Genomic DNA, 14,138 nt, shown 5'->3' with positions numbered 1-14,138 from the left:
AGTTCTAGAAGTTACTCCAAGTTTACTCAGCACTGAATCTATCTGGAATGTTCTGAAAAATAGGTAAATTTCAAAATATCACTGTCCTGGTCACAAAAGCAAAGTTTGTGGGGAATAATAGCCATTTTCTATACTTTTGAGGCATAAGCAATTAGGAAATAACACTTACTACCCAGGAACCGAAAAAAAAAAAAATTGTTACACGGTGTTATCTGTCAATGTATCAAACACACTTCACAGATTTCTCTCTGATGTTAGTCTAGCTTTATTGCGGTCGCCCCCGGGCTCGGCCTTCTGAGACGTAGTACACGAGAGCGGTATATCATAGGCGCATATATAGGCTGTCACTCTTGGAAAGGGGCGGACTGTGGCTTTCTAATTATACCAAATATGGGCATCTACAGCGGTTTGAATCTGACTGCTTCACGCTGTGTGAGAGCACGGGATGGAGCAGACGCGCAGGATAGCAAAGAAAACATTGCCAAACAAAATAAAAACGATAGCGTTTCCCTTGTTTTTGATCATTTTCTTCTTTTATATATTATTTTGTATTTCTTGCTTTTTCTATAGTTTTGTTATAAATGGCTGTAACTTTTGTTCTGGTGTTCCAATTTTAATTATTTCATTTTACATGTTCCCAAGACCTTGAAGTTTGATTGTAAAATACATTTTTTTCTACTCAGAGCACTGAAAAAAATATTTTACAACAAATGTTTTTTTTTCTAAAAAGCGTATTTTATTTTCATCCTGACATTCGTTAGTTTTTTGTTTATTATTATTTATTTCTTAGCAGACGCCCTTATCCAGAGCGACTTACAATTGTTACAAGTTATCATTATTTTTTACATACAATTACCCGTTTATACAGTTGGGTTTTTACTGGAGCAATCTAGGTAAAGTACCTTGTTCAAGGATACAGCAGCAGTGTCCTCCACCTGGGATTGAACCCACCACCCTCCGGTCAAGAGTCCAGAGCCCTAATCACTACTGCACACTGCTGCCCTATGTTTCTTTACTAAATTTATTGGGTATCAAATCAAACAATGGATTTTTTTTTAATTTTCTGAATCCCCAGTTTGTGCTGATTTATTCCACATATGGTACTTACCTGAAACCCCTGTATTCACAGTTATACGCACAAATATAATAACATTAAAAACTTTTTTGAGAACTTTTCTCCATCAACAATGTACAGAGCACTCACCTGAATCACTTAGTAAAAATCTCAAATTCATCCACTTTGTAGTTTTACTTCATCCTCTTTATTTCACTACCAAAAACAAGCAGAACTATTAAAGAGCCAGTCAATTATAGTCCTACACAAAAAAAATCCTTAAGTGATAATATGCAAATTACGTTTACTGCACCTGCACCGTTTGACCTAGAGTCAAGATTGTAGGTTCTCTTATTCTCTTATTTTGCGTGTTAAGGTTGTTTTTTTTTTTTGCCGTGGTATCGAAGATGTATCGAGTGTCGTGAAACTGAACTGGTATCGTATCGAAGTTCAAAATTCTGGTATCGTGACAACCCTAGTACAGGACAGTGTTATTTAAATGTGCATACATAGTAATCACCAGTATCTAGTTGTGGTCAGTAATTCAGTCTTAGCAGTGTGCGACTCCCAGTCGGGAAAAACTCAATTGTGACGTCAAACTAAAACTGAGCACAACTGATCGCAGAACCTGTGAACACTCAGATGAGATGAGTCGGGACGGCTTGAGTCGGGCTGTGTGCGACGTTGTCCAGTGCATCGCTTACCTTATCGTCAATGGCAGGGAACTCTTCTTCACCAAATGAGGCACTCTCTTCCTTGAAAAAATATGCCTGTTCCATTTGGGGAGACTCTTCAGGTTTATCCTCAATTTGCTCGGTGTTTTCCCTTTCTAGAGTGGCAGTGGAATCATCAGCAGAGAGTTCCTCTTTAATGGAGGTGCCCTCAGAGGTACTCTGAACTTGTGAATATTCACTCCTTGACATGTCCTCCATTTCCATATTAAAAATCAACTGCCCTCCTATTGGGGCCCTCCTAACCAATGATATCAGACTCTCCTTCGGAGACTTCTGTGTCACCAGTATTGGTGGAGTACTTGCTGACTGAAAGCCTGTCTATAACAACAGGACTCAAGGATGGTAATTCACAACTTCCAGGCAACTCGTTCAAGTTGTTCAGTTTTAAGTCGTCTTCCTTCTCTGAAAATCCTGAAACTTGAACTGAGCCAGCAAATATTCACCTAATGCATCATCCATTTCATTAGAGTACAGCAGCATCTCATTGAAAAATCATCAGTGTCACTCCCTAAAGGAACAAAATAGACAATCCTTACATGCTGGTTACATTCTCTTACTCGACATGGTAGCTATCTTTATGTCAAAGTACATTCTTCAGAATAACAGGTGTCAATCCCTATAAATGTGTAATTCTGTTCATATGAATGGCATTTCACTTTTTTTACCAGCTGTATATATGTATATATATATATATATATATATATATATATATATATATATATATATATATATATATATATATATATAATCTTCTTGACAGAAGTTTAATCTTTTATGTCTTACCAAGCAATAATACTAACTAAATTAAGTTGTACAATTGAGTGCCGCCCCCTGGGAGCTCCCGTCCTCGGTTGGCAAAGGAATAGCCTGGACTTGAACTGGTGACGTCCAGACTATAGGGCGCATCTTGCACTCCACACGGAGCGCCTTTACTGGATGCGCCACTCGGGAGCCCCCTCCATTTTCTTTTTTTAAACTGCAGTCCTGCTCTGGGTCACAAAGGGCACTATCCCACTGCTGACACCACATGTGACATGGTAGCATCACGGCCCAAACTGTTACCAGGAGGAAAGAGACCCAGAGACAGAAAGCTGCTGTTTAAGCGCCAGCGTGCACTTTTATTAACAAAACAAACACAAAACAGGAACAAAATAAACTGGCACGAGGGCAAAAATAAAATGTTCAAACAAATGAATAAAACACTTGTAGGCTGGGCATCAGCCTTCACTACATATATAGAAAACAATACAAAAATCACAGCACAAACACCCCAAAACTCCTCTTCCCAGCAAAGGATTTCTGGCTCCTTTTATACATATGGCCACTCCCCAGTTAGCACCAATTACCTAACTGGGAGACAGTTGCTGGCAAGGATAGATTTAACCCCATCCCTGGCAATCTTACATTCCCACACACACACTATTTACAGCAGAATTTTTTTTCCATAAACACAATTGTTAATGTCTGGTTAAATTTCCCTGTCAAACTTCTGTATCTTAGCCATTTGTATCTGTTATAAATATCTGTTTTATTACCTAAAGAAGTATTTATCACTTTCACAAATTACATCTTACCATGGACTTCATAATCAGAAAACCTGCTTGTTTTCTCCTAAAAACACACAATGAATAAATAACAATTAATAAAAGAAGTGCCACATGTATATATATATATATATATATATATATATATATATATATATATATATATATATATATATATATATATATATATATATATATATATAAAAGGGAGTGGAGATAGTGCAGATGATGATTCTCAAATATTAAAATGAGATGTACTAAAGCTGCCGGCAATTGCGAAAATTGCATCAATTTGTTAGCTGTTGTTTTGAAAGCATGTTTTAAACAGTCACAATTGTTGCTGGCATTTCCCAGTCCGCTTTTTCTCATATGTTGCCAGCAGTGATCATTGTATTTTTGAGGCGAACACCCAAGTACCAAATGCCTCTTTTCCACTGTACAACCGTGCCGCGCTGGGGCTGTACCGAGCCCTCACGTTGTGGTTTAGGAGAGCCGAGCTGTGTTACTGACGTCACACGCAACGAAAAGACAGTTGCCAAAAAATGCGCAAACAAATGGTGTTCAAAAATTAATAGACTAACAGTCTTGTATTGCTATATTTTGTAAATATATTTAGGAATTTTATTTACTTAATAAAGTTCAGGAAAGGGAAAAAGGTTTTGAAAATATGATTTGCCAAAGATATTCCGTTAAAGGATAGTTGTTGTTTTTTCTAGTTGTTTTTTGGTTTGGGTGCTTTAAAAAAGAAGCTGTGCGAGCGCAGCGAGAGCCGTAGTTGTATGCATGGAACAGCTGTATTTTGTTTTCCTATGTTTTTGTAAATAAGTTTAGAATGGTTTTCTTTTCCGCATTTCTTTTGAAATATATTAATATAATAAAGGTCAAGGATGATAAAATCAGTAGAATTTTGTGTTTTTGAGTGTGTGAGTTAAGTGTTCTGTACCCGCGGTTTATGTCCATTTGCTTCAAATCGTCAGAAATTCGGGCTTTCTCATTTCTGACGCACGACTCCAAATCTTCTTGAACACTTCTACATTATCTACCCACAGAGAAACTACAGCCTGCACTTCCTCAGCGTCACAAGGCTGTACTTTTCTCTCATCACACTCGATACCCGCCATGTTGTTTGTTTTTTGACTGATGCAATGTAATGATGAAAATCCTTAACCCCGCCCCTGGCCCGGCTTGGTTCCGAGACAGATTCAGATGTCTTGTGAGGCCGGAGTTTCAGGGTTTGGTTCTCGCTCGGCTCCAAAAATTTCCCAGTGGAGCGACACTTGTACCCGTACCGTACCGAGCCCTCACATTTCTGGTTTCCCGACGTGTTGGAAGCAATAGACTGCTCACATGTGCCACTAACCCCTCCATCTCATTCTGAGCATCTGTATAGGACCATGATCTATTGTGTGTTAATTGTCTATGCTACTAAGTAGGCCAAGTTAAAAATAATAATTTAAAAAACAAAACAAAAAACAAACCTAAAATCATTTAATTTCAATTTAAAATAATCTTTTATTCGCATCGTATACCAATGTGTACAATGCAGCAGCATGATTTATTTTGTGTTACCGTTAGGCTAAAGTAAAAAGAAAGTGCGCTAGGTATTCATTTGATTTTACTACTGTACTGTATACTGTATAGGCCAACTGTACAGATTTATAGTTTTACATGATGTAATGTGTAGCCTACCCAAAACACATTAGTGTTATTTCAGCGCAATAATTTACATTTAAAATGCATTGAGAATTATAAATGTATGTGTGTGCGATTTTATTGTATTGTTTTTAAACCTGACACCTTATGTCGGACAAACATGTCTGATTTAGCGAGGAGCTACTGTATGATTATGAAAATATTTTTTTTTTGGGGGGGGGGGGGGGGGGGGGGGGGGGGCAGTATAGAATCTGATGGGATTAAACTGCCTTTCATTTTTTAACAGTATTAAAATAAGCATTGTACCGATGACGTTTACATTTAACAAAAACAATGTTATTTTGCTTCTTGCACTCTTGCATGTACAGACGTTATCCTTCGGGAACCCTCTGCTGCAGCAAACCACAACTCAACTCCTGCTGTTTATTTGAACAATGTTGCACGACTCTCGCCATGTATAATGCTAGAGATCTCGCTAAGACGCAACAAATATTTAAATTAGTATATTACGGTTCTTTTCATTAACATTTTCTCTTAGTACATACGACAAAATGTATACTTTGCGAATTGTCGCAACGAAAATGCTAATTGCGATATGTTTGCGCTGTGACTGGCCCATCTTAGTACATCATAAAATGTGTATACAACCAAGTTTATCAGATTACGCACAAATATAATCCAAAAAAGTATGTATGATAATTAGGACACTAAAAGAGAGTAATGAAACCAAGGAATCAGAGAGAGTATTATGCCACTTTCACACTGGCTACCCATGTCACAATCCCACATAGTGTGAAACCACCAACCGGGTTGACCCGGGTCTCAGCAACCCACCTCAGGATGTGGGTCGACACTCTTTGACCCGGGTTGAGCGAGACAAAATGTATGCTAGCCGTTCGTGAGCTGACGCAATAACAAACAGCCACGCCAGCGTGAAGGTTTCACTTCATCAAAGGAACATTTCTATGTATTCTGTTTAGCCGTATTTTTGTTAATTGAGACAGCATGAACCAGATTGCAGAAAGGATGTAGAAACATTTGATCTAATAAACATTTGGGCCCCGTAACAAGCTGCTTCCAGGGCATTGAAACGCACATTGTTTACTTGCGTCTGTTACCCAGGTCAACCCTGGTTTATCAAAAGCCGCGTGAAATCGCGTACCCGACCCACATGACAACAGGTCCAGACCTGGGTAGGTTCTGACCCGGGTACAGCATGCCAGTGTGAAAGGGAAAGAGAAAGAGAAAATGTTCATACATGAACACAGAAATGCTTAATTGAAACCTGACATTGTGTACCATGTACTTTACCTGGGGCATCCCAGAACCTGCAGAACTGTCTTCAAAATATAAATGACCATTCAGTGGCTCTTTAGAAAGTCTGCTGACTGAATATGGATCTGTATCAAAAGAACACTCAGCTTATTTCCTAATATATAGGCCTATGCTGCTTTCTAAATTTTCTGATTCATCTCGGAGCTCAGTTGTTGGAAAATGTTCCTCAAACTGTACAATCTGAAAGTCATCTAAAATAGAGAAGAAAAGAAGGATATACAAACATTTGTTTTCAAGATTTCAGCAAAGTGGCTCTTTAAAGCTGTCAAGTTATTCATTTAAGTTTCCTTTTCACCAAATTTTACCAGAAAACAGATCTCTGTCACGTAGATTATTTTAATGGCTTTTAAAATAGCTGGCATATTTGATCATTATGGGTATTACTTCTTTTGGATTATTTGTGCCTTCCTTAAGCAAACTAGAGGCCTTTATACATTGGAGTTTGGTGAAGATATCACTGTGATCATCTTCATGAGTGTAATTCTAAAAAAAGAATATTCATATCAACAGACAAAGCTTGAATAGTTACACTTTTTCATGAATCTAACTGTATATAAAGTAATATTTGTATGCTAAAGTACTGACCCTCAGAACATGGAGCTTTGGGACGGTTTGTCCTACACAATCCATTAGTATCTACAGACGTGCTCAAATTTGTTGGTACCCCTCCACAAAAAACGAAGAATGCACAATTTTCTCTGAAATAACTTGAAACTGACAAAAGTAATTGGCATCCACCATTGTTTATTCCATATTTCATAGAAATCAGACTTTGCTTTTGATTTTTTATTCAACATAATATTGTAAATAATAAAACAAATGAAAATGGCATGGACAAAAATGATGGGACCGCTAACCTAATATTTTGTTGCACAACCTTTAGAGGCAATCACTGCAATCAAATGTTTTCTGTAGCTCTCAATGAGACTTCTGCACCTGTTAACAGGTAGTTTGGCCCACTTTTCCTGAGCAAACTGCTCCAGCTGTCCTCAGGTTTGATGGGTGTCTTCTCCAGACTGCAAGTTTCAGCTCTTTCCATAGATGTTCGATAGAATTCAGATCAGGACTCATCGAAGGCCACTTCAGAATAGTCCAATGTTTTGTTCTTATCCATTCTTGGGTGCTTTTAGTGTGTTTTGGGTCATTATCCTGTTGGAGGACCCATGACCTGCGACTGAGACAGAGCTTTCTGACACTGGGCAGTACGTTTCGCTCCAGAAATGCCTTGATAGTCTTGAGATTTCATTGTGCCCTGCACAGATTCAAGGCACCCTGTGCCAGGCGCAGCAAAGCAGCCCCAAAACATAACCGAGCCTCCTCCATGTTTCACTGTAGGTATGGTGTTCTTTTCTTTGAAAGCTTCATTTTTTTCGTCTGTGAACATAGAGCTGATGTGACTTGCCAAAAAGCTCCAGTTTGTGACTCATCTGTCCAAAGGACATTTTCCCAGAAGGATTGTGGCTTGTCAATATGCATTTTAGCAAATTCCAGTCTGGCTTTTTTATGTTTTTCTTTCAAAAGTGGAGTCCTCCTGGGGTCTTCTTCCATGGAGCCCACTTTCGCTCAAAAAGCGACGGATGGTGGCGATCAGAAACTGACGTACCTTCACCTTGGAGTTCAGCTTGTATCTCTTTGGCAGTTATCCTTGGTTCTTTTTCTACCATTCGCACTATCCTTCTGTTCAATCTGGGGTCGATTTTCCTCTTGCGGCCGCACCCAGGGAGGTTGGCTACAGTTCCATGGACCTTAAACTTCTTAATAATATTTGCAACTGTTGTCACAGGAACATCAAGCTGCTTGGAGATGGTCTTGTAGCCTTTACCTTTACCATGCTTGTCTATTATTTTCTTTCTGATCTCCTCAGACAACTCTCTCCTTTGCTTTCTCTGGTCCACGTTCAGTGTGGTGCACACAATAATACCAAACAGCACAGTGACTACTTTTCTCCATTTAAATAGGCTGAATGACTGATTACAAGATTGGAGACATGTGTGATACTAATTAAAGAAACTAATTAGTTTGAAATATCACTATAATCCAATTATTTATTATCTTTTCTAAGGGGTACCAACAAATGTGTCCAGGCCATTTTAAAATATCTTTGTAGAATAAGCAATAATTCATCTCTTTTCACAGCTTCTTTGCTTTATTCTATGACATACCAAAGGCATGCAAGTATACATGATAAAATAGCTTTTAATGTCATTACTTTTCAGGAGGAATGAAGCATTATTTCAATGAGCTGTAAGGGTACCAACAAATTTGAGCACGTCTGTATGTTGGATAATGAATGTTGGAAACTAATGCTTAAAACATAAAAGCCTATAATACTTATTTACAGTGGTGTTAATATGTACTGTAAATTTACATGCAACTCAAATTATGCTGTTGTTTATTTTAAGCTGCAGTGTCCCGGAGCCAGTTACATTTTACAATATTACTGAATCCAAGTACATCATGTTAGTACTTATGACTTCAATATCCACCTCTCCAACCCCAGCCACTCTGCCGGTTTCCTCCCTCTCCTTCACTCCTTCGACTTCTGTCTCTCGTCATCCCCTCCTACCCACAAAGCTGGCCGTCAACTGGACCTCACCTTCTCCAGGGCCTGCTGCCCCTCCACTGTCTCTGTCACCCCCCTGGACCTCTCTGATCACTATTTAATCTCTTTTTCTCTGTCTCTCCCCTCTCTCCCTGCTCCTCCTACCCCCACTGTCACCTCTCGCCGTAACCTCCGCTCTGTCTCCCCCTCTGTCCTTGCCTCCACTGCTCTCTCTCACCTCCCTCCTATCGACTCCTTCTCACAAGTCTCCATAGACTCTGCTACCTCCACCCTCTTCTCCTCCCTCACCTCCTCCCTTGACTCCCTCTGTCCCCTCACCTCCCGACCTGCCCGCCCCTCCCCTCCCCAACCCTGGCTCTCCTCTGCGCTCTGCTCAGCAAGAATCACACTGAGATCTGCTGAAAAGAAATGGAAGAGAACTCCCTGCTGCCTTAGACCTTTACTGCACTCTCCTCTCTTCCTTCTCCTCTACTCTCTCCTCTGCTAAATGTACTTTTTTCCAATCTGTAATCCAAGCCTCCACTAACAACCCACGTAAACTATTCTCTACCTTCTCCTCCCTCCTAAACCCTCCCCCCTCCTCCCTCCTCCTCCCTCCTCTATCTCCTCTGATGACTTTGCCTCCTTCTCTTCTAAAATCTCAGATATCCGCAAACTCTTTAACACCTCTCCCTCCCCCACACCCCCTCCTGCTCCAACCCCTACACCCATTGCATCCCCTACTAACTCACCCTCCTTCTCCACCTTCTCGCCCCTCTCAGACTCTGACCTCTCCTCCTTGCTCCAGGGTCACAAACCCACCACGTGTGCCCTGGACCCCCTCCCCACTCATCTCTTTCAAGCTGCTGCTCCTGCTCTACTTCCCTTCAACTCCTCCCTTCTCAACACCTCTCTCCTTTCTGGTCTCTTTCCCTCTGCCATCAAAAAAGCCTCTATCACTCCCCTTCTCAAAAAACCTACCCTCGACCCCACCTCCCTCCTACCCTTCCTCTCCAAAACCCTCGAGCGGACTGTACACCGCCAGCTCTCTGCTCTACCCTCTCCAATCTGGCTTCCGCTCTGCTCACTCCACTGAAACCGCCCTCCTGTCTGTCACCAACTCACTAAACTATCCCCCAAGGGTCAGTCTTGGGTCCTCTCCTGTTCTCTCTCTACACCCGCTCCCTGGGCCCCCTCATCGCATCCTATTGTTTCTCATACCATTTCTATGCTGATGATGCTCAGATTTTCCTCTCCTTCCCCACCTCTGACTCCACCATCTCCTCCCGTATCTCTACCTGTCTGTCTGCTATTTCCTCCTGGATGCACTCGCATCACCTCAAACTCAACCTCTCTAAATCTGACCTCCTTTTCTTTCCCTCCTCCTCCTCCTCCTCTGATCTCTCTATCTCTGTTCCTCTGGAATCTACCACACTCTCTCCCTCTTCCTCCGCTAAGAACCTCAGAGTCACCCTGGACCCCTGCCTCTCTTATTCCCAGCACATCTCCACTCTGGCACGCACTTGCCAATTCTTCCTGAGCAACATCCGAAGAATCTGACCCTTCCTCACCAGCTACACCATCCAGCTCCTGGTCCAGGCCTTGGTACTCTCCCGCCTAGACTACTGCAACTCCCTCCCGTCCGCTCCAGCTCATCCAGAACTCCGTTGCTCGCCTGGTGTTCTCTCTGCCTCGCTTCTCCCACGCAACTCCACTACTCCGCTCACTCTACTGGCTCCCGATCACCGCTCGCATCCAGTTCAAGACTCTTGTACTAGCCTACAGATGCCTTGACCAGACTGCACCCAGCTACCTCCAGACCCTCATCTCTCCCTACACCCCCACTTAACCTCTCCGCTCTGCCTGCACTAGAAGACTGGCTCTACCTCCTCTACGCTCCCCTGCCTCCAGAGCCCACTCCTTCTCCACCCTCGCTCCGCAGTGGTGGAATGACCTTCCCACAGATGTCAGGACTGCCCAGTCCCTGACCACATTCCGGCACCTCCTTAAGACTCACCTCTTCAGACAGCACCTGTAGAACTCCTGTTTTTCCCCTGGGACACATATCATCCCTTAAATGCGCATTACTTGCTCTTATCTGCCCCCTATTTTACTGCATGTAATCCTGTACTTCTGAGTACTGTAATCTGCCAAGTGTTTAATCTGTAGTATTTTGTATTTAATTATATCCTGATGTAACTATCACTGACACTGTTATCTGCTGTATTATTGAATTGTATTTTGTCACACTTGTACTTGCTTGAACCAAAGTCATTGTATTCATCATTGTATTTATCTTGCTCTTAATTGTATTATTACTTGCACTGTGATTCTTGAAATGTAATTGTTGACGACTGTAAGTCGCCCTGGATAAGGGTGTCTGCTAAGAAATAAATAATTATAATAATAATAATTATGAAGCATTTGCACAGATGTACACTCTACCAAAGAGCAAAGAGAGAGTGGGGGGTATATATAATTTCAAGTTATGGTATAGCACAATATAATTATAACACTTTAGGAAGCCCCTCTTGTTGATATTTCAAAATGTGCTTTAATTTTTTTTTTTTTTTTTTAAACAACTTTGGAAGTATCTGTAAGAAAATGCAGTACAAAAATAACGTACATGCACTACATTATATATTTTCTGAATAAGGCCCTATGTACATTAATAATAAACTGAAACAATAGAAAACAATACTATGCACAATACATATCATACACATCACTATTTTGGACAATTATATACTTTGATTAAAAAAAGAAAAAAAAACCCCTGATAATTCCTGTTTTACCTGTAAAAATGTCTTATATTTATGAGTAATCTCTTTTGGTACCTTCCGAACGCCCGTTTGCTTTTCTACCACTCACAAGACTCGAGGTTTTTTTTCTGAGAAAGAAGGACACAGCGCACAAGCACACACCTTCCTCGTTTTTAATATTTTCTACAACATTGAATTGAAATTACAGATGAATAAGTACCGTACACTGAAAAAACCGTTGTTTGAGTGCTTATGATATCACTTTTACGTAGGAATTTAAAGGTGTCAATACCGTATACAGATAGTCTAGATAGCAGATGTAGCACATACTGTAAATAATCTAAGAGGGCAACTATTTACATTGGCTATATTTACAACAAACATTAAATATTTAGATAGCACGATATTATCCCTTACAAAAGTAGCCTACACTTGACCCTGTCCTTATTTATTATGCGTTATTATGACATGAGTTTACACAATGGATGTGATTTGAGGGTTGTTAACGATTAGCTTTTTTCATGTTACAGAAATATCAGCAATTCCATATGGCTGAAAGTACAGTTTTTAGAATTTTATTTTACATATTTTAAAAAAGCCAAAAATAGTCGTTTGAGTGCATCCACACCTTCATCAGGGCATTAAAATAAAACACAGTGTAGTATCGACTACTAATGTATTTAATAATGGTTAAAGATATTCTGTTTAATAACGCCACCATGTCGGTTAAGATGGCAATGGTATGGAGTGGACGAGGGGTTAATAAAGTTCAGAAAATTTGAATATACGGCATACAGTGGTCCGTGTGAGTGTTTGACTTTGAGCCAGAACAACATCTACATATAAAACACAAAGAATCATACAAACATATACAATTACAGATAGAAAGAAGGAAAAAAAATACACATTGCATACAAATTAAGTTATAATTCTTCATAGATACTTAGTCATAAAGTGCATACATAATCTGTCTAGGAATCAGACAACTGTGATTAGTAATACGTTCAAACAGAACTTTGAGGTATATTTATTAGATATATAAAGATGTAAACAACGTAACACACATAACATGACAGAATTACAAAATCAGTTTAAACTGTCACATAATCATAGATCGGTTGTTAGATTCTCTTACAAAATTAGAATTGTAGAAAATATCAGTTTTTTCACCCGTCTGTCCAATGCTTTGTGTTCCCTCCACCTCTGGAGTGGGCTCCAATAATGGCGCCTGAAGTGAAACACATTTAACTATTGGATTGATTGTCCTATCCTTTGTGTTAACCAGGAGCCAAATATTGTTTTAAAATTAGCATTGTTTTGCACATAAAAACAAAACTTGAGTGGCGTTGAGGCGAATATATAAAATGCATTACTCTGTTGAATCAAATGCTAATGCAACAAGAAAATCGTATTCGAAACCTGGCTGGAGAAACGCGGTTTGTATATGCTCGTGTAAGTATGAACTCTCTGAGCACCCGTACCTATGCTGGAGAAACGCGGTTTGTATATGTTCGTGTAAGTCTGAACTCTCTGAGTACCCGTAACCACGCTTAATGTAGTTTTGCAGTACCTGCCAGTCAGGGGGAATCGGGAATTGTATCTGTTGGTAATAAACTAGTGGCTAGTATGGCAAATGAAGGATTATTGCTAACCGCGGTCGTTTCGGGGCAGTTTGAAGATGCTGATGTATCTGACAGGTATGTCATTTTGTTACTATGGGTTAGCATAGGTACACAAACTTGTTCGTACATACTGCTTTATAGTGGCCTAAAAACAGAAACGTCCCTTTTGCTTCTGTGGACTCTGGATATCTACTGTGCAAGGACAGTAGTATTTATAATGTTTATTTTTGGATTTACTAGTACAATCCAGTATCTGTATAATGCTGCCTCATCTGACAATTGATTTAACACGAAACAACGGAACACGACAGTGCTTTTTTTAAAAAAAAAAACAAAACAAAAAACAAACACGTGTGTCGCACGTTTTCTGTTAAAGACAACATTTTATCTTAAATTGAGACATATTTTTCCATCTTTATATACTATACCGCGTGTGTGAGATCTGCTTACTGTTTTTTTTAAACATTGTGTTCGATTACTGTGTAGAGTAACAGCTAGCTAGTTGCTATAAGAGTAGAGGAGAGTACCTTGTTGTGTTATAACTAAGCTACGTTACTTTGTTTTACAAAGTTGACCCATTTCATTGATGTGATTAACTTAAGGTCTGGTTGCAGCAGTTTACCTGGCCATGATATGCAAGGCACGTGACAAAAAGGGCCTTCCATCTTTATAGGAACAAACCCTAAACTATTGGCTGCGTTCACGATACGCAGAGTTTGCTAAGTCTGCGGAAAACCTGTCCAAATTCATCGTATGCGTGAACTCAGCCGGAAAAGACGTCCCCAGGTCACGCATCCACGGGTTTAAAAGTCTGCGCAGCTTCTCAAGAGGTACTGCGCTGGAGCAGCCGCGGCTCAAAACAATACTGACGAGCGTTGGCTGACAAAGAAGT

General features: G+C 40.1%; 1 protein-coding gene across 1 annotated transcript in view; it reads left to right on the top strand.

Annotated features, from left to right (window-relative positions):
- Window positions 1–13,119: 13,119 nt before the first annotated feature.
- riok1 (RIO kinase 1 (yeast)) overlaps window positions 13,120–14,138 on the top strand; it is a 30,226-nt gene continuing 29,207 nt past the window's right edge. The window contains exon 1 of the mRNA XM_033998415.3: window positions 13,120–13,321. Coding sequence (XP_033854306.3) covers window positions 13,251–13,321 — 71 coding nt within the window. The 5' untranslated portion in view covers window positions 13,120–13,250. The remainder of the gene's footprint in view (window positions 13,322–14,138) is intronic.

The sequence above is a fragment of the Acipenser ruthenus genome, chromosome 4, assembly GCF_902713425.1.
Source record: "Acipenser ruthenus chromosome 4, fAciRut3.2 maternal haplotype, whole genome shotgun sequence".
NCBI classification, from domain to species: Eukaryota; Metazoa; Chordata; class Actinopteri; order Acipenseriformes; family Acipenseridae; genus Acipenser; species Acipenser ruthenus.
The sequence above is the reverse complement of the archived record's forward strand: the minus strand, read 5'-3'. Positions and strand labels throughout refer to the sequence as shown.